General features: G+C 40.1%; 1 protein-coding gene across 14 annotated transcripts in view; it reads right to left on the bottom strand.

Moving 5' to 3' along the window:
• ptprt (protein tyrosine phosphatase receptor type T) overlaps positions 1 to 24,853 on the bottom strand; it is a 287,950-nt gene that overhangs the window by 194,293 nt on the left and 68,804 nt on the right. For all 14 annotated transcript variants that reach the window (XM_034287365.1, XM_020055888.2, XM_034287364.1 and 11 more), the window contains exons 3-5: positions 17,238 to 17,509; positions 3,364 to 3,445; positions 1,491 to 1,606 (exon numbers count right to left, since the gene is read on the bottom strand). In XM_034287365.1, coding sequence (XP_034143256.1) covers positions 1,491 to 1,606; positions 3,364 to 3,445; positions 17,238 to 17,509 — 470 coding nt within the window. The remainder of the gene's footprint in view (positions 1 to 1,490; positions 1,607 to 3,363; positions 3,446 to 17,237; positions 17,510 to 24,853) is intronic.

Below are 24,853 nucleotides of genomic sequence, written 5' to 3' on the forward strand. Positions count from 1 at the left end.
CATAGTTTAGCATGGTACATATAAGCAATAAGGCAGAAGGTGATGTGGTATATGGCCAGTTTTACATGGCAAAGAGCTGTTCTTAGGCACAACACATCACAGAGTGCCTGGACTCAGTGTTTAGCCGTAGTATTTTGGCAATATCACAAACCCTTCATTTCTTTTTAAAATTGTAACCAACGCAATTAGAGCGATAAAAAGTAATGATGTGATGTCGTGTGATACGTGTGGTATATGGTCTCATACCACAGCTTTCATAGAAGTCCGGATTCCAAACACCCGGTTTATACGTTTGTTTGGTTACCAAATAGCTCTTGCTTAAGCAGTGGCTAACAAATAATGAATAACCAAACAATGATTGACCAGAACAGACCCAGGAATATCAAATACAACAATGCATTTAAAAAAAATTAAAAAAACATGTACACAGATACATTTTATTATAATGTATGTTTGTTTTAGATTCTATGTGTGTGTTTACTTCTTCACAGTCCTCACTGTACCTTTAGAACATGCCATTGTTTTATCAGTCTTTTAAAAGTCATATTGCTGTTTGGACATAATAATAATATTGACATAATAATAATAGTGATAATAACAACAATTTATAAGTTATTCTATAAAGCTTTCCATACAATCTTAATGTTTTAAGACCAAACGTGATGGAAGGGAGTTTCTGCATACTGTACATGAATTATATTATTGCTCGCTCTGAATGTGTAGTTATGGCTCATTGATCCATACTCCCAGAGCCTGAATAACTGCCACAATTGACCTTTTTGTCAGAATGTTTCTACTCACCAAAGTAAAACTTCTCTGTATTTTCACCACTTTGATAATATTACATGACAAGGACAACTGCCCATTCAGTGATATTCCTATGAGTTTAGAACCCTGAAACAAATGGTATGGTGAAAATGACAAACTGCAATTCAAACCTGATGATGAATGAAACCTGCAGTGTCGTTAATGTTTGTTATATAACCTGTCACTTATTCAGATATGCCCACATTCCTGTGACTTTCCATTTCACCACACTTTTCCCCTTACAGTCTTAACTCAACTACAACAACCTCCAAAAAGTAATTTACTATAGAATGTTCCATAGCCTTTCCTTTGCCTTGGGTATCAGTTTCTATCACAAATGCCATTACTGTAAAATGCAAACATGCAAGGGCAGTCGCTGATACAGGCACTCATCCATATCCAAACAACCCTTTCTACCAGGGCCCAGATTGAATGGATATCCCCAGAGTTCATACCATTACATTATGTGTGCAAGCACAGCAAGGAACTACCTTTCATAAGAGAGGGGTCAAAGCACTGCAAAAGAGATCAACTCAAATGCCCTGGTAGCCTCTAAAGTTGGATTGAATTGCATATATACATCCACAGACATGATATGAAGATTTGTTACAGGGGTAAGGATTGCATGGGTGGGGTGAGCGGGACAAGACAGGTCTAGTGGGGACTGAAATGGAGGGACTCACCTGTAGCCATAGTTGGTCGTGTTGGGACCACTTCCCCCCGGCGGTACACTGGAAGGTGGCGTTCTGGCCCACGTTCACCTCCACATTCTGCAGCCGCAGGAAGTGAGGTGCTTTCCCTGGAAATGGGCAGGAACCTGTGTCATTGCCTCGTTTCACACAGAACACACTATTTACACAAACACACAACATATCTCTTCAGCTGTTAATAACAACTCAGATCCACGTGAGATATGCATTGCGGTAATGGGAAAGTAACATACATGTGGAATAAAGAATGGAAACGCACACATTAAAACAATTATTATACACACATACAATCATACAGCTCCGGAAAAATGAAGAGACCACTGCACCTTATTCTTTCCTTTCCAAAAAAGTTGAAAGGGAAGGTTTTGAGTGAGGAACAGAAGTGTTCAATTTGCAGTGGTCTATTAATTTTAACCCTTCTGTTCCTCACTGAAAACCTTCCTTTTCGACTTTTTTGGAAAGGAAAAAAAAGGTGCAGCGGTCTCTTAATATGTATATACAGTTAGGTCCAGAAATACTTGGACACTGACACAATTTTAATACGTTTGGCTCTGTACGCCACCACAATGGATTTGAAATGAAACAACTGAGATGCAATTGAAGTGCAGACTTTCAGCTTTAATTCAAGGGGTTGAACAAAAACATTGTATGAAAGGTATAGGAATTGCATTCAGAGTCCCCTTATTTCAGGGGCTCAAATGTAATTGGAAAAACGGACACAATCATGAACAAAAAGTAATTGTTTTATCCTTTGCAGGCAATGGCTGTTTGAAGGGTTTTCTAATGATCAATTAGCCTATTAAAATAATAAACTAGGATTCGCAAACACAATTTTTTTGCTTTTCTTTCCAAAACAAGGACATTTCTAAGTGAGTCCCAACATTTGAACGGTAGTTATACATGGTGGAGAGTCAGTGGTCAAATGTACAAAATCAGCAGGGGTTCAAAAAAATATCCCCTCACTGTATATACTGCATATATATATATTTTTCTTTCCTTTTCAAAAATGTTGAAAAGGAAGGTTTTGAGTGAGGAACAGAAGGGTTAAAATGAATAGACCACTGCAAATTGAATGCTTCTTTGCCTAACTCTAAAGGAAAGAAAAAGGTGCAGTGGTCTCTTAATTTTTTCAGGCGCTGTATGTGCCATTTGTAAAGACAACATCAGTGAGCAGGCAAAACACGTCTTTTCTTTCTTATGCAGTGAATCTTTAAGATTCCAGGTCATAATTCTTGACCTAGAATTGTCTTCCCTTGCCTGCTCAGTGACCACTAATGCCTGGCTGAAAAGAAAATGAACTGAGGCTGCTTCGTGGGGCACTGAAACAGCACTTTTTCCTAATCTCATTTTCATCGCGCCTGGAAATGTAGGCCTTATAGTGTATTCATTGATCATTTCAATAGAATAAATTATCTTTACATTTATTTCACACATTGAAGAAGACAGTCTGTCTTTTACCTCAGCCATCTATATTTACCTTCACATCATAATCTTATTTGAATTTAGCACAAGCAGCTACTATAAGTGCTTTATAATATTCATTGAAAGCTTTAAGTCTGAGAACAGAAAGACGGAGAGGGAAAGAGAGTGAATGAAGTTAAGAAAGAGAAAAAGACCACATCTAGGACAGTGAGTGCCTTGGAGAAAACCAAAAAATCTGAGGCAAAGAGGTTCTGTCAGCTTTGAATGATGAAGGTACTAAGTTTGTGCCTTCCTCTGTGCTCCGCAATCTGTCTCATCCTCCCTCCAACCTGTGAGTCTCCCCACTCACAAACACACAGATACCCAGCCAAGAGTGGTAGACCAGATGACGCTCCATGGGGTAGTCTCATGCCTGGTCACTTACTGCACGGGTGAGCCAAAACTCGGACTTCGTCCACCGCGATGAACCCTGGGTGGCCCTGCACGGATAAGGCCTCGAATATCACCTAGCGCAGAGGGTTAGAGAAAGACAGAGCGAGAGAGAAAAAAAGAGGAAGGAGAAAGTCAGAGACCCATTTCGAAAAATGTACAGCTACATCTGTGTGCATTTATTCATTAATATATAGGCATTTTTGTCCCTGCCAAACTCACCTAGAGACCATGTGCTCACCACAGCACACTATTCCTTCAACCTCTCATCTCTAATTATACACAACTCAAAACACATGTTTGTCATCACACTGACAGTAGCTATTTCAAGACAATTACTGCAGTGAAAATCTCTACAAATGTAGGTTTTTACAAGAGCATACAATTCAATCTGTTTTGGCCCAAAACCCTAACAACCAGTCTGTTAAAAAATGAGGGAATATGACATCATACTACTGAAGGGAATAAGCTGGCCAATCAGTGGCCCTCTCGTGGAATGACTGTTATTTTTCCCGAACTATATCAACACAGAAAAAAAAAATAGAAGGACAACATTTTTGCTCGTATTGCAAGTAGGCAGAATTTAATAGAGATCTGGAAACATTGGACAGTTTCTTCTACAAACAATACAGGCTGACAGACAGCCAACTGTCCTGCTGTTCTCATATGGGCCTGGCAGAAAGTGGAGGCCTGTACAAATGTACCATGTGGCTGCGACATGTGGGGCTCACACAGGGCTGGATCAGGCTACCAGACGGGGAAAGGCATTCCTGGCTTCAAGGCTGTACGGCCAAAGAGAGATAAAACTACAGTACCTACAGAACACGGCGTCATGGGCCAACCCTGAATCATAATGTGTTGTTTCTGATATATTCTTTTTACGTTAGTGGATGAGCAACCAGGCCAACTCTGAGTCAATTTGGCCGACACATCTAAACATTCCGAGAACTCAACTGACTTCTCCAAAGCATGATTCCGTGTTGAGGATTTCTTTGCATAACAAGAAAGATGACCAGTGAAAAGTAATGAAGTAAACAAGTAATAATCAAGTAGTGATGAAATATGTGGACGGAACACAGTATATAGACTAGGAAACACATTTCCTGCATGCTTAACGAAAAAAAAAATCTTAGTTTGTATTTACAGCGCATCATTTCACAGGGAATTGTTGGAGGCGCTCTAATATTGTTACATCACGGAAATGTTGAGATAAAAGGCGTGAAGATGGCGGCTGTTCTAAAATCTGGCCAGACTCATAATACGTGGCTCTGGGCCAGGTCAGAACAGCTTGGCTTGTTCAGCAAATGATAAAAAAAAATTGTCTGGTGTCGGAAAGGAGATCACATATAGATGGGTAGATGTTCTAATCATAAACACAAGGGTTTGTGTGGTGGCTTTGCTGCAAATGGTTCAGGTGAGGTTTCCTGGTAACGTAAAATATAGTTTTTATGAAATTGATCAAACAGTAATCAAAATTGAGTAGCTTTTGTAAGCTTCATATTAACATTACTGCCTCATTGACAAAGATGATATTTACTAATGATCAGGACTGAAAATAAAACAGTACGTGAACATCCATCTTTGTTTCAAACTGTATGAACCAGTTTGATCCTTGATTCAAAGTGGAGTCAAACTACCTCTCAAACCTCTAAAGAAAGTTTTCTTCCCTATTCTCCCTCCTTGGATAATGACACTTTCTCATAGGATGTCTGGATTCACATCTAAACATCCAGACATTTTATAGACGTTGCTATCACCATTAATTCCTCTACCTCAGCCCCTGCCACTGTCTTAGCATCTGTCAAATGGACCTTCCTTTCCCTCCACCACGGCTTTCCTTGTCAGTTTGGCCTGGTTGCCCTTGCTGGCTGGGTGCCGCTGGAGAGAAGCAGCTTTCGACCCACGGGAGTGCTGGGTGAAGGGGGGTCACGAGCCCTGTGACCCGTGGCCTGCTGTGATGACCACAGGGAATCTTGTGGCACATAGTTGAGGGAGGCCGTGGCCTTATACTAACTCTCCAGAGGTCTTGTCTACTGCGACAGTAGGTACGTCACTGCCTGGTCACTCATTCGGTGCCTGGTCACTCATTCAGTTCAAATGCTGTCCCTTTCCTTCAAGAAGAGCCATGTTCAGAAAGCTTTTGTGACTACCAGGTAGTCAGTCCTGTCCCCGCTCCTTTCTGGAAGTCTCTGACATTTTCATTTGCTCATTTCAGTATTCCTTGTTAGTTTGTGGCCCAGTCGCTTAAGCCTTTCCTTAAGTTTTGGAAATAACTCATAGTTTTAAAATAAAAGTCAATTTCCTCTTTAGCTAGAGTATTCGGGGAAGGTGACAATGGAGTTACCTGGGTGAAACTGGTTGGAGCCTGCCATCATTACTTTAATAAGCTGCAGGGATAAACCACTGCCCTGACGTCCCTGTCTCTTCCCCTAACAAGGAGCCAGCCCTACCTGGCTGGTGAAAGCAACAATCAGGGTTGAAAAAACAGGAAAAGTGAAAGCGTCAGTACGGTAATCTTGTCGCTACTTTTTGGAGATTCGCAGAAGCCTTTGAAATGAATGTCTGCCGGGCAGCAGACAAGCATAATCCAAGGTTTTCTGCTGCAATTCTTATTACCAACAAAGGACAGGGGCTTGTCGCCACTCAACAAGTGAAAACAATGTTGTTGTTTTTTACTGTTTCTGTTGTGGCAGAACCAGAACGTTGGAGTGTGAGAATCAGGGTGATACATGGTGTGATTTCTCAACTGCCCCAACTGCTTCAGAGGAAGGGAAGTGACAGAAGCTTTGAACAGAGGTTTTTGATTTGCTGGAGGGTGTCAACAGCAATTTTCTGGTAAAGAAAATATGTGTGAAAAGTAGAGAGAAATTCCAATGTCACACATAGCCCGCTTGTGTGTCACGTTTGTAGAGAAACACGGATGCTGTCAGCGCTTTGTTGGAAACAAATACCAAATACCTCGTGGCAGGGGAGAGCAATTAAAGGAAAAATTCATTCGTGTAAAATGGGCCACTTATCTGTTGTGCCAGACTCACTTGTCTAATCAAATGCACAGTGGGGTTTTAGCAGCCACTTTAAAACCACAGTTAGATTGTAAAGGAGATACTGAGCCCAATATTTAACAGGCAATCAATTAACATCAATGAATGCCATTTTAAAAACATTCTCAATGAATGAACCTTCTAGGTTGCTTTAATTGACAATCTATCAACTCTTTTAAAAGGAGTTTCATAAAATATGAAAAGCAAAAAAGGTTTGTTGAATAACATTCACACCATAATATGTGACGCGATTCAGCTAACAGGGCATATTTCGCATGTCACTACTTTTCAGGAGAGCCATTTGTAAAAAGTTAGTATGTAAATACTAATAACATTTTAAACTAAAAGCTTTGTTAAACAACCGGAAAATACAGGAGTATTCCTGTGATTGGCTGAGATAATGAAGGGGCTTGACATGCATAAACATTGAGTTCTGATTGGTCTGCCAAGTCACCAGCTTCTGTCAAAACACGGATACTTGGTTAATAGAATTACAATCCCGGGTTGTTCAAAAATGAACAACTGCGATTGTGTTGCCTTAGAGCTGGGAAGTTGTGAGAAACTACTTTCTGGAGGACAATGAAGCTATGACCCTGTCTGACTCAGAAGATGAATTAGAATCAGAATCAGAGTTTTATTGCCAAGTAAGCTTCACAACAAACTAGGATTTGTTCTGCTCCGTGTGGTGCAGCAATGTATAAAAAATAAGTAAAATCAAATAAGAATAGTGGACTGAGCATAAAAACAGTAATAAATTACTAAAAATATACTACAAAATATGCAAATTGCAAGAATTGTCCATTTTAGGTTTGTGTGTGTATGTGGGGAGGGGTTATAGATTTGTCCAGTTGAAGATGTACTTATACAGTATGTGGGGAGGGGTCATAGATTTGTCTGCTTGTGGTTGTGTTTGTATGTGCGGAGTGGGCTATAGTCAGTTTGGCTTCATGAGGCCTACTGCTGTAGGAAAGAAACTGTTCTTGTAGCAAGAGGTTTTGGTTCTGATAGACCTCAACCTTCCACCAGAGGGGAGAGTTCTGAAGAGTCCATTTCCAGAGTGACCGGGATCAGCTCCAATCTTTGCTGCTTGCCTCCACGTCCTGAAGTGGCTGCAGCGTACAAGACGGTGATGGCTGAAGTCAGGATGGACTCTCACTCACTTTTTCAGGCTGCCGCAGGAAGTTCATCCTCTGCTGAGCTTTCCATGTAAGCGAAGTGATGTTCATTTACCATTTGAGGTCCTGGTTGATGATGGTGCCCAGAAAGTGAAAGGACTCTACAGAGTTGACTGGGGAGCCACCCAGGGTGATGGGGGGAGCAGCTGGGTTTCGCCTGAAGTCCACTGTGATCTCCACTGTCTTTAGGGTTTGGAGCTCCAAGTTGTTCTGACTGCACCTGGACACCAGATGGTCATTCTCCCACCTGTAGGCAGACTTGCCTCCATCAGAAATATGTCCAATGAGGGTGGTGTCATCTGCAAACTTCCGGAGCTTGACAGAGTGGTGACTGAAGGTGCAGCTGTTGGTGTACAGGGAGAAGAATAGGGGGATAGGACACAGCCTTGAGGGTAGACGGTGCTGATTGTCAGAGGTATAGATATATGTGTAGGAAATAGAGTGAAAATTCAATTCAAGAAAAAATAAATAGGGCATTTTAGAGACTATAATCCTAACGCTATTTTACAACATTATCTAAACTTTTGTCTAAACTGTTTTCTCTAAAATAGGTTTGAAGTTTATTGTAGAACTTGCTATTAAATACTATAAAAAGTGTGAATGACAGTTACATTTCTTGATTTGTTGTCTGATAAGCTTCCATTTACATCTCAACAGGGCCTCCTGGAGACCTCTCTAAATTCAAACCCTAACCCTATTTTACAATGTGCTATAACAATATCTTAACCGTATTATTCCAGATGGATATTAATATATGATTAAGAACATGTTGTGACATAGCATGAGGTTATCGCCATACAATGTTGATTATTTATGACCACACTAAACAAAATAACAATAAGGATGAACTGAACGCCTTGAGGGATCATTTGCAGGATCAATAACTAATGAATTCCACATTAGAATTGTCTGACCTTGTTATAACCTATAGATACTTGTATGATGATACACATTTTAATACTCCCAAAATGTTACCTGTTGTTATTTTTGCATTGGAGCATGTTCATTGAAGTCACAAATAGTCAACATTGTATGGCAATTTTGATTAGACCTTCTTGATTTTTGGAGCCCCCAGTTGACATATCCAAAGCACAAATATCAACTCCCAAGCTTTCATATTTTACACAGCGGTCATGGGTCACTCCATAAGGATGAATTGAACATTTTGAAGGATCAATAACTTCATGTTTCCACAGTCATTTTTAATTATACTGTTATAACTTATAGATAAAAGTGTCTAGTAGCTAAGTTACCAGGTTGGAAATGTTACCTATTGTTGGTTTTGCAAGCACTGTCTGTTTTGTGCATTTAGGGTTATTAATGATTAGGGTTATGGGAGGTCTCTAGAGGACCTATTGGGATGTAAAGGCATGATTATCTGAAAACATAAAAATGATGCAGTTGACATTTACACTTCACGTGATGTCATAGCATGTTCTAAATCATATATCAATATCCAGCTGGAATAATACAGTTTTTAATATTATATTATATTATGAGTTCATTTTGTGAAATAGGGTTAGAATTTAGAGAGGTTTCAAAGAGGCCCTATCGAGATGTAAATGGGAAATGTAACTGTCATTCACACTTAGTGAATGAAACAGTACATAATACTATGTCATTGCTATTATATACTAATAAAGAGTATATAATACCAAGTTCTACAATACACTTCAAACAAATTTAGGAGAAAACAGGGTTTAGACCTAGTACATTTAGTAAAATTGCTTGAGGGTTATAGTGTCAGAGATGCTCTATTTTGTTAAATTTAGTTATTTTCACTTTTCATCTCATCTCGTAACATATGAATATCTATATTTGTGTGTAATGAATATGGATTGGGTCTACTAATTTGCTGTATCTTTGGTCCATCAGATCGGGCCTCTCTGCTACCTACAACTTATAGTTTTAAATTCTCATAAATCCTGAAATAAATAAGCAAAACATTGCAAAACTGCATGCAACTAACAGAAGAGTGTGTTGTGTGTGTTTTCTCAGAGTTAGGACTAAGATTCAGGGGTCAGGATTGGATAGGTTTTTGAGCAGCTATTTGAAAGCAACAGTAAGGGTGTTATGGAATGGAACATAAGCACACAGTGATAAACAGTAAGTATATAAGTATATGGTGATATATAAGTGTACATTACATTATCGACTCCAATAATTACAGTTTTAATTAATATTTTATTTACCCAGCCAATAATCTAATTTCAAGCCAATAATGTAAGAACAGATTACATTATGCACAAAATGTTTGTACGTTATTGGTTCAGAAATGATTTTACATTATTGGAAAGTTATTACATTATTGACTTTTACTACGTTAAGAATGGAAAATGGATTACGTTATTGGCAGTTATTACATTAACGGTAGTTATTACATTATAGGCTGCTACAGGTACCATGGCATGATAGAATAATGAAAGATGCACAGATTCTTGGAGTATTGAACACCTTGAGTGTGAACTGTGGTGAAAAGACACAGTTGTACACAAGGTTAACACACTAAACGCAAACAACAAAGGACTTTGTATGTGATCAGAGGATATTCAGTCTGCCGCAAAACATTACTACATGTACACTGCGTGCACAATTATTAGGCAAGTGAGTATTCTGATCTTATCATTATTTCTATGTACATTTGTCAACTCCAAACCATATAAACTTGAATGCTCATTGGATTGAATCATTTTCAGGTGATATGTGTTTGTGTAATGAGGGAGGGTGTGGCAACAGTGAATAACACCTTATATCAAGGTGTGCATAATTATTAGGCAGCTTCATGACCTTAGGTAAAATGAGCCAAAAAAGAGATTTAACTGACACTGAAAAGTCAAACATTTTAAAATAATTTCAGACAGATGCAACACACTTGAAATAGCTAAACTATTTAGGTATGACCAGCAGACAAGCAAAGGTTTTGTTGGGAATAGTCAGCTGGGCTGCAAAAAACACATGGAGAAGAAAAGACGCAAATTAACTGCAAATAATTAAATGTGAAGCTACCAGGAACCCATTATCCTCCAGTTCCATCATATTACAGAACTGCAACCTACCTGGAGTGTCCAGAAGTATAAGGTGTCAAGTGCTCAGAGACATGGCCATGGCCAAGAAGGCTGAAGCACAACCACCACAGAATAAGATTTGAAGTGTACTGCATAGATTGCGCAAAGAAAGACAGAATTTTCAAAGGTTTTATGGACAGATGAAATGAGAGTGATTCTTGATGGACCAGATGAATGGGCCGTGGCTGGATCACTAATGGACACACAGCACCACTTCAGTCAGGCTCCAGCCAGGTGGAGGAGGGGTACTGGTATGGGCTGCTATCAGTAAGAATGAGGTAGTTGGACCTTTTCGGGGTGAAGATGGACTGAAACTCAACTCCCAAACCTACTGCCAGTTTCTGGAAGATACCTTCTTCAAGCAGTGGTACAGGAAGAAGTGCTCAGCATTCAAGAAGGCCATGATTTGTGGGCCCTTCTCAAACGGGAGATTTACAGTCAGGGAAGAAAATACACCACTTTGAACAGCATTTGGGAGGCTGTGGTTGCTGCTTCAGCGAAGGTTGGTCGTGAACAGATCCAGAAACTGACAGACTCCATGGATGGAAGGCTCATGGCAGTTATTGAAAAGAAGGGTGGTTATAATGGTCATTGAGTATTTTTGAATGGATTTTTTTGTATTTATTAATTGTCATTTTGTGTTACTTATTTGTTACAATTATTTAAAAAATGTAGAATGAACATGTTAGTTGGGAGATTTAAAAAAATAAATTAGTTGGCTAATAATTCTGCACACCAATTGTTGCCTAATAATTCTGCACTCTTACATATTCTCCTGAGAAAGATCAAAACTCACTTTTCCTTTGTTAAACATTCAGGTTTGCGGTTATTTTGGTTAATTATATTTTGGATTGACTGAGAGCATTGTGTTTGTTCAACAATAAAATAAATCTTGAGGAATACGGTTTACGTAATAATTATGCACGCAGTGTATACAGGTAAGTCTAAGCGTTGCTAGCTAGCAACAGATACATTTTATGTTTATTTCCAGAAATATGTCAGAAAGTCATTTGCATTGCTCGTTAGTGAGCTATAGCTATTGCTGTTACTGTTAATGTTCGCTAGCCAGGTAACATTAACTAACCAGCTATAGTACAATTACTGGTTGTCCACATCTCCAAGGACCTCTCCTGGAATCTCAGCACCTCAACCCTGGTCAAAAAGGCATAGCAGCGCCTGTACTTTTTGAGGAAGCTGAAGAAGGTCTGTCTGTCTCCCAAGATCCTTGTGCACTTTTACTGATGCACATTCGAGAGCATTCTGACTAACTGCACCACAGTGTGGTTTGGCAGATGCTCCATGGTCGGAAGGCCCTGCAACAGGTGGTGAAAACCGCCCAGCACATCACTGGCCCCCCGCTCCTAGCTATCATAGACCTCCAGCGCAAGGGTTGTCTGCAAAGGGCATTCTGGCATATATGTGCCTTAGCCAATGGACTAAGTGAACCCTTAATTGCAGCTAAGACATAAGGACCAAATACTCCTGGTACAATTCTAATATTTGTATTTTCGTCTCACGTAGGGCACTAAGTAATTCAATTATAGAGCAAGTATAAAACAAACTGAATTCCATTAACTGAAAAAGGAATCTATTGACATTTAATTTAATTTGCGCAGAGAAGTAGATGGAAAGAAGATAGAGGAATTGAATTAGGAAGCATGAATAGAGAGAAAGAAAAATAAAGAAAGGGTGAGACAGGATGAGGAATATATACTAAATGACCAAAAAAGGAAACGTCTAGGAGAAACAACAGCCCAGCCACAAAGTGGTAGACCATGCAAACTTACTGAGCAGGCCCGCCGAGGGCTGAAGAGTGTTGCAGGTACAAATGGCCTATCATCTTTTGCAGCACTCACCAAAGAGTTCCAAAGAGCCTCTGGAAGCAACATCGGCACAAGAACTGTGTGTCCAGAGCTTTACGAAATGGTTTTCCAAGGCCCGAGCAACTGCACACAAGCCTCACATCAAAATACGCAATGCCAAGCGTCGGCTGGAGTGGTGTAAAGCACACCACCACTGGACTCTGGAGTAGTGGAAAAGTGTTCTCTGGAGTGATGAATCAAGCTTCATTATTTGTCAGTCTGATGGACAAATCTGGGTGTGACGGACGCCAGGTGAACACTACCTACCGGCATGCATATTGCATATTGTAAAGGAGGAAGAGGAAGAGGGATAATGTTTTGGGGCTGTGTTTCAGGGTTTGGGCTAGGTATTTAATTGCAGGATACAAAGACAATTTAGACAATTGGGTACTTCCAACTGTGTGGCAACAGTTTGTAGTAGGCCCTTTCCTGCTCCAGCATGACTGTGCCTCTGTGCACAAAGCGGGGGCAAAGTCTTGTGAAACCATAAACACTTTGCCAATGAGATTGGTGTGGAGGAACTCAAGAGACCTCAACCTTTGGGACGATTTGGAACGGTTATTGCGAGCCAGCCCTTCTGGTCCAACATCAGTGCCTGACCTCACAAATGCTCTTTTGGCTTAAAGGCACAAATTCCCACAGAGACACTCCAAAACCTTGTGGGAAGACTTCTTATGTGTAGGATAATTGATCTTTAAAAAAGCCAATTGTGTAAAAAATTGTTAAAGAAACAATAACTGGCCTTCTTAAGAAAAATTTTGTATCTGAAAAATCAACAATTGTGGGTTTGATTACAGGCTCAAAATGTCCAGGAACAAAGAACTTTCTTCTGAAACTCTCCAGTCTATTCTTGTTGAAAGAAATGATGGCTATTCCTTGTGAGAAATTGCCAAGAAACTAAAGATCCCGTACAACACTGTGTACGACTCCCATAACGCAAACTGTCTCTAACCAGAATAGAAAGAGGAGTGGGAGGCCCTGGTGCACAAATGAGCAAGAGAACAAATATAGTTTGAGAAACAGATGCCTCACATGTCCTCAACTGGCAGCTTCGTTAAATAGTACCCCAAAAACACCAGTCTCTACATCAACAGGGAAGAGGCAACTTCTAGATAGAGTTACAAAGAAAAAGCCATGTCTCAGACTGGCCAATAAAAAGAAAAGATGAAGCTTGGCCATATGGCAGGTAAGAAGTGCCCATCAAGCCAATCCAACTTGTGGGAGGTGCTTCATGAAGCATTAGGTGAAATATCTTCAGATTACCTCATCAAATGCAAGGTTGTAAGTGTTGCAAATTTAGGATTCTGTGACGAAAGTAAAATTTGAAAGACACAATAATTAATTAAGTTAAAAATCATTACTAACCTTGTCAATAACTATATTTCCTATTTAAACTCATTTGATTTATGTTTTCATGGAAAACAAGGACATTTCTAAGTAACCCCAAACCCTTGAACGTACAGTACAGTATAGAGAAAAGTATTGTGATCGAGATTTGAAGACAGTGAGGTAGAGAGATGGTGTGTGTGAGAGAGAGAGATAGAGATACTGACATGGCCAGGTAAAACAGCAGATGGGGAATGCCATATGTATAGACAGAGTATTTGGAAAGTATTCATACCCCTTCACTTTTGAAGGTCCCCACAGTGCTAATAATTATTAAATGGAAGAAGTTTGGAATCACCAATACTCTTTCTACAGCTGGCCGCCTGGCAAATCTGAGCATGGGGTCACAGTCAGGGATGTGACCAAGGACCCGATGGTCACCTTGACAGAGCTCCAGTGTTTCTGTGTAGAGATGGAATAACCTTCTAGAAGGACAACCATCTCGGCAGCACTCCGCCAATCTGGCCTTTATGGTAGAGTGGCCAGATGGGGGCCATCCCTCAGTAAAAAGCATATGTCAACCCGCTTGGAGTATGCCAAAAGTAATCTAAAGGACATTCAGACAATGAGAAACATGATTTTCAGGTCTGATGAAACCAAGAAACACATGGTAAAACATGATGGTTGCGCCATTATGCTGTGGGGATTTGTTTCACCGGCAGGGACTGGGAGGCTGTTCAGGAGAGAGGGAAAGACGAAATGAGCAAAGTAAAGACAGATCCTTGATGAAAACTAGGGATGCACCAATAGCTCTGAACTTTGTGTATTGACCAATACAGAGTACAGATCCAATAATGCCATAATCTATGTGCTTTCATTGCCATATTTTTTTAAATTCCTGAATTGTATGTCATACAACTTTTTATTAACAACTTTCTGTGGAACTTACACCATAATAACATCAAATGTTATTAAAATAAGTTAAAATACATGCAATGGAAGAGTGATGCATATGTGGAAATGTTATAGCAATGTAGAATGGATACATATTGGACAAATCAGTAACTGCTGGGAAAACTAGGGATGTCCCAAACTGAAAATGTTTCAACAGTTCATACAGGTGTTTTCTCATCACTACTTGGTTAAAATCATAGAACTCCATGTGAATTGGCACAGTTTGTTTGTTTTCATCCAATCACAACTCAAATCAAAATGGCTATATTAATTTTAGGCACTTTAAGCCTAACTGGCTAAGCAATTTATAATGGAACTAAAATGAGAGGCTGTTCTGCTATGAATCTGAATGGAGTTCAGTATTAGAAATGTATTCTCAGTTATTGTCAGCTAACATTAACCAACTTAGCAAGTGTTTCCCTAAATTCGCTAGCTGGCGTTAATGTTTTAGGTGGTGTTAGCTAGCTGCCGTTAGCTACCTAGCTTCAGCTTTTCTATTGTCAGCACTTGACACTTGCTTTGCAAAGTTTGCAGTTGTTGAGTACAATAGGCATAGCCCACATGTTTTTAGTCTGCCCGTCATCAACAACTTATGCCGTATTTAACGCACATTGTTACAACAATCTGGGCATTGTTTTTATACATAGACTCGCTGTCGCCGATACCCGATCCTGTGTTATTGGCCAATATAGGACAAATCTCAAATGCCAGTATCGGATTATTGCATCCCTATTTAAAACCTGTTCTAGAGCACACAGGACCTCAGACTGGGGCAAAGGTTCACCTTCCAACACGATAATGACCCTAAGCACACAGCCAAGACATCACAGGAGTGGCTTCGGGACAAGTCTGTGAATGCACTTGTGTGGCCCAGTCAGAGCCCGAACTTGAACCCAATCAAATATCTCTATGAAGAGACCTGAAAATGTCTGTGCAGCCATTTTCCTCATCCATCCTGACAGAGCTTTAGAGGATCTGCAAACGAATACTAAAAACATCCAAAATACAGGTGTGCCAAGCAGGTACCCAAAAAGACTTGAGGCTGTAATCGCTGCCAAAGGTGCTTGAACAAAGTACTGAGTAAAGGGATCTGGATACTTCTGGGGGGAGGGGTTTACAGATTTCCCAAAAATGTATACAATAAAAAAAAAATATCGGCCATTATGGGATGTTGTGTGTAGATTGGTAAGGAAAATAGTCAATTGAATCCATTTTAAAATAAGAATGCAACGTAACACACTATGGAAAGGGGAAAGGGGTTTAAACACTTGCAAAGTCCCTTGCAAAATAATTCAACCACTAACCAATTCTCTAATGAAAATAAATTACACATAGTATGCTGACATTTCATTCTGGTTGGTATTAAATGTCAAAACAGGAAATGTTTAACTAGATTATTCAGTGCCAGAGCATAAAAGAGGAACAGAGAGACAAAAAGAGTGTGGGTTCCCATTACTAACCCTTACTTAAAGATTATTTAACATGGTAATTTGCTGTCAGTGATAATTTACCAAGATAATTGTTTCCGGGGTGACTAAGCTTTCCCCTCTGAGATCCTTTTGGGGACTGATTCCAGCTAATGTCAGTGGTTGAAAATAGACTCAAATAGACTCATTTATAGGGACCCTTTTAGCCAGATTGAATGAAAATTGCAGTGGACTAAGGTTGTGTGTAAAGCCACAGCAGATGACAATGACCATATTGCTTTAAAGACCTAATTGGCTTTACTTCTAAAACTTTGTCTACATCTTCAATAACACACTCATTGCCTATTTAGAGCACTACTTTTGACGAAGAGCTCTAGTAAAATGTAGTGAACTATGGAAATAGATTGCCTTTGGGGACACGTGCCATTTTTCAAAAAGGATGACCAGTAAATAGTAATGAACACTAGAATAAATATTTTAAGGGTGAGACATATCTTAATTAGAGAAATTAAAGAAGTGAATCTCATCAAATTGAAATTTTCTGAGGCCTCCTTGATGCAATGGTTCCATTAACTGAGAATGTATTTCTATTCCAGTTCAAACTTTTTCTCTGTTTGTGATCTCTTTTGGATACTTTTTGGAAGACTGTAAATCAACTGATTGGGTTTCATCAGAAGAATAATTCCAAGTGGTTAAACCTCACCACACTAAAACAATATGTATCAAAGGAAAACTAATTTCCAACACTAGATTGACAACATTCTAGTCCTGAATAGTGGTTTGAGCATGCCTACAGCACTGTGCAAAAGTTTTAGGCACCTGAAAGTTGAACTAAAGCCATGTATTTGGGAAGTCTTTGTTTGTAAAAGAATATCATATATATATTTTCCAAATAAAATATTGTATATTGTATCTTTAACTAATACCCAAATAAATGGATGTAGTTTGACTTTCAGGTGACTAAGACTTTTGCACAGTACTGCAGGCCCAATGTAGCCCACACAGAACTCCTCCCTTACCTGGTAAGAGTTGGGCCAGAAGGTGCTGATGGCCAGCTCGGCCTTGACCCAGCCCTCTGTCACTGAGGCTGAAGTGTTCCACACAGGGTTTCCCTGGGCACCACCGTTCACCTTGACATAGACGTTGAGAGCTCCAGGACTGGAGCCATCATGGCTGGACAGAGAGTAGTGGAAGTCGATGCAATGGGTGTCATTCTCCTTCAAGGTGGGCAGGAGCAGGTGGGCCTTCTGTCCCGATGCCCTTCCCGAGCCATTCACCACCATGAAAGAACCTATTAGAGATTAGCAAGAACCAGGGGGTGAGAGGAAACATGGATGTACCATTAAAATAAAATATCTATTTGTAAGAAACCACATACTACATTAACCCACTAATACAACCAATCAATTTCTGAGGGACTACTACAATTGCTTTATACAATACTGTTGAAATACAAGGAAAGAAAAGCAGAGAGATGGATCAAAAGCAGGATCCAGAGAGTAAGTTGGAGGAATCGGTGAGAGAGGATGTGCAGCTGCAGGTAGATATTCTCTGGGACTTCGCTTTGATATCTGAACACCAAGCCAGACAAATGTCAACATTCTGGCTTGTGTGCTTTCCAATACATCCGCTACTCTGAGGTAAAACAACAAAACCATGACATTGGTTTCATTTTCAATACACCAATACAAAGCACAATCAGACTGCATACTAGCCAAAGTATATAACAATGTTTCTGTAGACTAAACTCTAACCTCTGTTTTAGTAGTTTTATAGCACAGTATGTTTTTTTTAGCTTGACTAAGATTTGGCAGTAAACCATTCTACAGTGGGCAAAAAGTGCTGTGAGACTACTGACAACTCAAGGGGTTTAAATCATAGAGTTTCTTTAAAAAAAAAACACGTACATGAGAGACTAGCATTAGACGATTTCAAAATTTCAAAAATTGTCTCTGGACACTATCATTTCCCCACTCTAAAATCATAATAAGTGCAGATTAACTTGGTATATTATTCCATTAATGGAAATATTTAATTTAGTTTAAATACTTGACTCTGATGATTACCAAATTTATAAAATGATCAAGGGTTGCCCCTTGGCCTCACTTCCAATGACTAAGCACATTAGCACAGAACACTAGCAGCCAGGGTAGCTCCCCTTGAAACTATAATGAATTCCCTGACACAAATGAGAACTTACAAGTGTCAGTGGTGATCAAATGGGAAGGTTAAAATGATGACAACCTCTTTCCAGGCAAATTCTAACAGCCACCTTTTAACTCGCCAATGATAAATGGTGTCAGCTAATGCAGCTATAGCCATAGGATAGCATGTGGAATCAGACGATTCATCACAGAAATTATTTGAAGCACATCAATGGGCTAAGCACAGAGGATATATCAATCATCCCAACCTTGAGTCTGGAATGGAGACAATCAATTCAGAGCGGTGAACTAATCTAGCGGAGACCCTAACCAGGGCATGGCTGGTGAACTAGGCTGATTACACTTCTCATTCACCCCAGCCACTGCCGGTTTACATCAGCACTCCCGCCAACCCCATCTTGCCAACAAGCACTCACACACATTTTTCTCACACATACACCCAGTGACTGAACTCTACATAAACATACACTGACAGACTCACACATAAACTCACACCAATATCTTTGTTGTGTGTTAACCAGGGGCCATTTTAACCTCAAGGAATGAGTGCTTGGGTGTTAAAAGTTACAGATGTCACACCTTGTAAAGATTGTATGGGCCATATGAAGAGCCATTCTAGTAACATGAGATACATTTCAACCTTCCGAAGTGACATATTTTGCTGACATTTTTTTTTAGCAAAACACTGTGATGAGACAAATTAGGTGAGGGAGAAATCTTCTATAATGGTCAAAATTGTTCAGGAAACCCATTTTTAAATCAAATCCAACTGTATTTTTAATGTAATTTGTTACCAAACACTTTGGACTTACAGTGTAATGTTTACTCACGGCCCCTTTCACAGAAATGCAAATTGAAAAATTTGATGCTTTTGTCACTATTACTCACCTTGATAGTATTTTGACAAGAAAGTCTTTCTAACCTGACGAACAGCCACACAACAACGACCTATGGCATTTTTATTGGGATCCATCCCTCGAAAAATAGACTGTTCACAGCAGCCCTTGGCACAGCATCTCCCATACACACTCATAATAGTGCGATAAAGTACATTTTTATTCTCCAGGTGTGCCGTTAATACTGTGGAGAAATGGGCAGAGAAAAAAAAGAAAGAAGACCCATTGTTTGTGGGATACTAAGATCAATAGTAATATGGGGCACCATTAAACCTATCAACCGGTGAGTAAAAAGAGTGCAATCGCTCCTGACCAGCTTCACGCTGGTAATCCAAATGGAGAGGCCATCAAACAACTACAGTGCCAGCCACCAACAGCTGATATTAAGTACTAAACATCATGCCTGTTTAAATAGCTTCTTTCCCAATGTCTGTGCTGCTCTTGCCGCAGTATAAAGACAATCAGAAATAATATGTTATGGTAGCCAGAGTGTATTTGTCTTAATTAAGGTGCATTCGTCAGTGCATAGGTTTAGTCGTTTTTATTTTCCACTATGCTTCTCCAGTGGAGATAGCAATGTACAGCATAGACTGTTGTTTAGAAAAAACACAGAACAGGCTCTGCGGAGGGACAAACTCTGCTCCGGAAGAGTTCAGAGGACGGTAACACTCCCACCATCACAATGTGTTCCAAGATGTGACAAATGGCTGAAGCTCTGCTAAGTGTCATGTTAACATGCAATCATCAGAGTGTTCCTGTATTTGATATTAGTCAAGGCATTTTCTGACCACAATTTCTTAAGACAATCCTCCCACATACAGTACCATGGTGTCAGACTGGGGTTAGTAATTGGCGATGTCCATCAGAATGCAGTGCAAATATATGTTGAAAAAATTGTTGAATTGTGACGGTGCAAATCTGAGCCAAAGTGCAACCGATCTGTTCCCACTCAGCAGCCAAGCCACAGAGCTGCCTGTTGGGATTTACAAAGGGCAACTCCACATCCTCCTCTTCCTCCTAACTTCTGACCACTCTCCTGAAGAACTGTGGTGGTACATCCCATCACGCACACAAACCTACACACACACACCTACACACACACACACAAACACCTACACACACACACTCAGGGGCCTGTATAGTATCCCGGGGAAAAGAGAGCACAACCCCAACCCAGGCAATTGAGCCTCGGCCCATTCAACACATTTAACACAATTCCCTGCTCCTTTCACACTCCGACTTCATGGCAGGCAGAGGCAAAACCTCACCGGTTCCAAAGCCACAGAGCCGCACGACGCGGTTGACCCCATATGTTCCCTGCCCTCGATGTGTAATGGGCCCGCATGATCCGCCTCCACTCGCCGTGCCCTAATTATTGCCATCCGGCCTCATCTGTGGCAGTGCCAAAACACCTTCGTTCACAGCTTCCCTCTTCTGCTCGCTCCCTTCCTCTCACCGTCACATTGGTGGTGCATCAGACTGACGTCTACACATTACATGTATCCTATTTTAACAGGAAAAAGGCAAAGGGTGAGAGGCAACAAGCTTACAGGCTTAGTGTAGGAATTCCTATTTGGCCTTTTCAATATCAATCAACCCCCTCCCACCCATTGACCTTCTCTAATTGGAGGCTGAATACTGTTTGGTACAGGGCGAGGGGGAAAACCTAAGGGTCCTTTGTTAATCTAATAAGTGGGAAATCAATAACTGAGGTGCCATTATTGAGAATGCTTGGTGCAACAAAGCAGAGAATGCAAATAGCCTGATCGAGACGCCGATACGATTGCCTCCCTCTTGCATTGAAGCACTGTTTCCCAACCTCAATTTGCCTTTTGATTGTTACAGTAATTTATTCCTTGGATACACAGCCACTTTGTGTTAAAGGAGAATAGATTTCCATTTACCATGGTAGGATAAGCTTTTAAAAATAATAAGGTTCTTCATTAGTCGCATAATTGTCAGTTTTGTCAATTTCTCTACAATGTCAGTAAAGTGTATTCATAGATGTCTTTGGTTACAAAAAGGCAATGGTTAGACCTTGATTAATGGATATATTAAAAGCTTATATTTGTGGCAGTTTTAAATCTGAATGGTCATGGAAATTCACAGCTCCACCTCAATGAACATTATTACATTTCTAGACATCTGTGCGGGTGTGTCTGTTATTATATTATTCCTCTTGATGTTGTTTTTAAATGCACCAAAAAATATTAAAGTCTAAAATGTCTTTAGAACATAATGTCAGTTTACAAAATAACAAATTGCTTGGAGGAAGTCAAGTAAATTCCAACCTGTTGATATCCAGCTGCATAAGAAAATATGTTTTCTCCTTAGAGAATATAGAAACAGTTGTTCTAGAAACATGAAACAGTTTTCATAAAAAGGTTCCTCTTGTTTTCCTCATGGTACAAAAGCAAAATATTAACAGTTTTTGATGGTGAAACCTCTTCTGGTGGCAACTCCTCCAGTCAAGGCCAGTTTACAACGGGCTTCTGCCTATTTATGATCATGTTAAAGAAACTGCTGCTCAAATGTTTATTTTATTTTTAATTTTATTTAGGCTCCACCAACCAGGGAAGATCATAACAGTCTGTAATGAGATAAAGAGGGACACAATGTAATAACCCCCTAATTCTTTTTTTTAAAGCAAAGCTCATCTCCACATCCGAGAAACAATATTTTGTCACTGACAACAATTTACATTAAATCTATCAAGTTATAATCCCGGTGTTCATTCGGCCATTAAAAAGTGAAAGGCATTGTCCACTGTTTGCCACTTTGCTGACCTGCGTCTTTCCACATGGCTGGAGTTAAGATAATTACACTGAGTGCCTACACCTTAAGGATATTCACACCTACATCACTGCACATAATTTCATGAAAACTACAAGAATTCTCCTCTCCTAAAACCTCAAAATCCTAATTTGGCTTTCTTGGAAATCAATAGGGGCCACTTAGTATGCATTTTCAGGGGAACTCTTGGTCAGACCCAGATAAAGAAGACAAATGCTCTGGGCTGGATGATGTATGGGGGCTGGAAGAGAGGAAGTGTTTTCAGCCACCAGTAGTAATGTAAGGGAGCAGAGCAAGACTGTTTAGAGGGTAACTAGGACCTTCCCTACATTTGGAAAGAGACAGACTCTTAGAGGGGACTAGTTACAAAGAAGGGGTGCATATAACTCCAGTGTAACTGACACAGTGTTTCTCTGTTGTGCCATGCCAAGGCAATAGACAGTCGATAGATCTTCAACATTGTATCGAAATCGTCATTTAAATCTGGCTGTTACAGTGATGATTATTAGTGACAGGCAAGTGTTAGCTAACATTTCATTAATGGGAAATTCATATTATCAGTAGTTGGTTAGTGTTGCTATATAATACGAGCTACTATTCACAGCTTGCTTCAGATGAGCGAGCTATGGAAAGCATCAAACTCAACCGAACATGCTGCCAAATCAACACTATTCTATGTCATTTCTATACAGTTTGTAAGATGTTTAGATGTGATGGAACGGTTGACAAAAATAGAAATCACAGAGAAAATATATTGACTGAAATATTGATTTATTTGGGGGAGCTAATTTATATTTTAGGGGGGCTAAACTCCCCCTTTAATAGGCCTAGTGACATCCCTGACTCTAACCATAACCATTTAGAATTAATTCCAAAACTGTCTGCAAAGATATGTCACCATATGTTGGAAGTAAAAGTAAATCTCCAGTCTTAAAAAAAATGTTTTCACTTGTAGTTTCAAACAAAGCACTCATTTCCTTTCTGTTCTCATTAACACTTTGTCACTGCAAAGTAGGCATCAGTAAGTTCCCTTGTTAGAAGCAGAACATCAATCAAGATAAATGTTTCACACCTCAAAGAGGAAATTGATTCATAGTCTTAATAAAAGGGCACAAAACTCTGAGAACAATACAATTGATCTGAGTAAGGGGAATGTACTTGATTTTCACTGACAGGTAGTCAATGACACTCCGATAATCTTCTGATGAATAAGTCACCATATGTTACACCTGGCGCTTCAATCCCCAAAAGCTCACACCTACAAATTAGCTTTGAGGTTTATCTCCCAATAGGATGTAACTATGGGAGATCAATGACCAATCAGAAAATCAAAGGCAGCGACACAATGAGGTTCCTTCTTTACGTTTGTTCACTAAAAGCAATACATCATTGAACACTACAGGGTATGAAAATATCTTGTGGCGACAAAACTGTCCAAAAGCCTGAAGCGCAACATTTATCACTACAGTGTAAGTTGTTGTAGAGCCTGAAGAAGCAAGAAGGGATTCCGAGATACATTTATCCTGTTTTGGGCCTTGGTGCTTTTTCCAGTCAGTGGAATATTACAAATTCCTCTCTGCTCTTATCTGGAGTTAGGAATCGCAGGCCCAGGGAGGTGAAAATGACCTCTGCAGCTCCTGGGCCCTGGCTGAAGAGCAATGTGGTATGCCTGGGGTGGGAAATTGGCTCAGTATGATGGAGGGGGAGTGGGACACGCTCAGGTCCCAGCACGGAGGAGGGGCCACCAACCCTGAAGTCAGCCATCATGATGACTGTGGTAGATAGCTGAACACGCCCCCCCATGTTCCTACCAACAGCGTTTTTGATGTCTTCATCCTCTCCTAAACCATTCAGCGGTAGGACACATCCCAAAAATAAATCTTATCCTTATAATGCATTCTTTATCAATCAGAGCCAATTGGACCTGGGTCAATCTAGTGCACTTCAGAAGGGATTTGGATGTAATTTGGGACACATAAATAGTCAGATCCAGCCTATAGAATATCAAACCTCCATACCTCCAATCTATATGAGCTATCTTAGGCAACGGTGTAAATATGTTTATTTTTGCCAAAATACCCAAAGGCATGGCTGTAGAAACCCGCACAAAAGCTGAGGGTATGGAAAGCGCTGTGTGTGTGGTAATCAATCGCCGCTCCCTGTAAAATGAATGTTAAAGAGTAATAAAGGGTAATATTTTCCCCACATTGGTGATTCATGTCGCCGTGAATTAAACATTAGATTTTACACATGCCAAGCGCTGATTCATGACAGAACTGAGGTGCTATTGTGTTTCCATATTGACGCTTTATGATTACGCTTCCCGTTTTGGAGCCACGTAATAAAAAAAGTGCTTGGTAATTGGATTTTTAATGGGTTTGCGTATCCATACGACTTGAAGAGTTGTCTCCTCGAGGCTCATTTCCAAAGTCATGCCGCTGTGCGATTCTGACAAATAAAGCCCGGGACTTAAACACTGAGCAGTCCTGAGGATCATTCCGGAAGGAACGCTTGAGCTCCTGCTGAAATTGTCTTGTCAGAGATACACTTTGGAACGCAGAGCAGTGATACGCCGTCTCCTTTCCGGGATACCACCTTTCAGCTCTAGTGGTAAGATTGGACCGATGGAGAGGGGAAGAGGACAGCAATGTTTCTAGGCCAATGCTTGTCAGGCGATAGAAGAATTGGATGGCTTGGTGTTGCAGTATAAGGTCTATAAAGCATGTCCTCCCTGTATCTCACCCTTGTTACATTCATTTCCGATGCAGCTGCGATTGCAGA

Source organism: Esox lucius, chromosome 17, assembly GCF_011004845.1.
Source record: "Esox lucius isolate fEsoLuc1 chromosome 17, fEsoLuc1.pri, whole genome shotgun sequence".
In the NCBI taxonomy this organism is placed as follows: domain Eukaryota; kingdom Metazoa; phylum Chordata; class Actinopteri; order Esociformes; family Esocidae; genus Esox; species Esox lucius.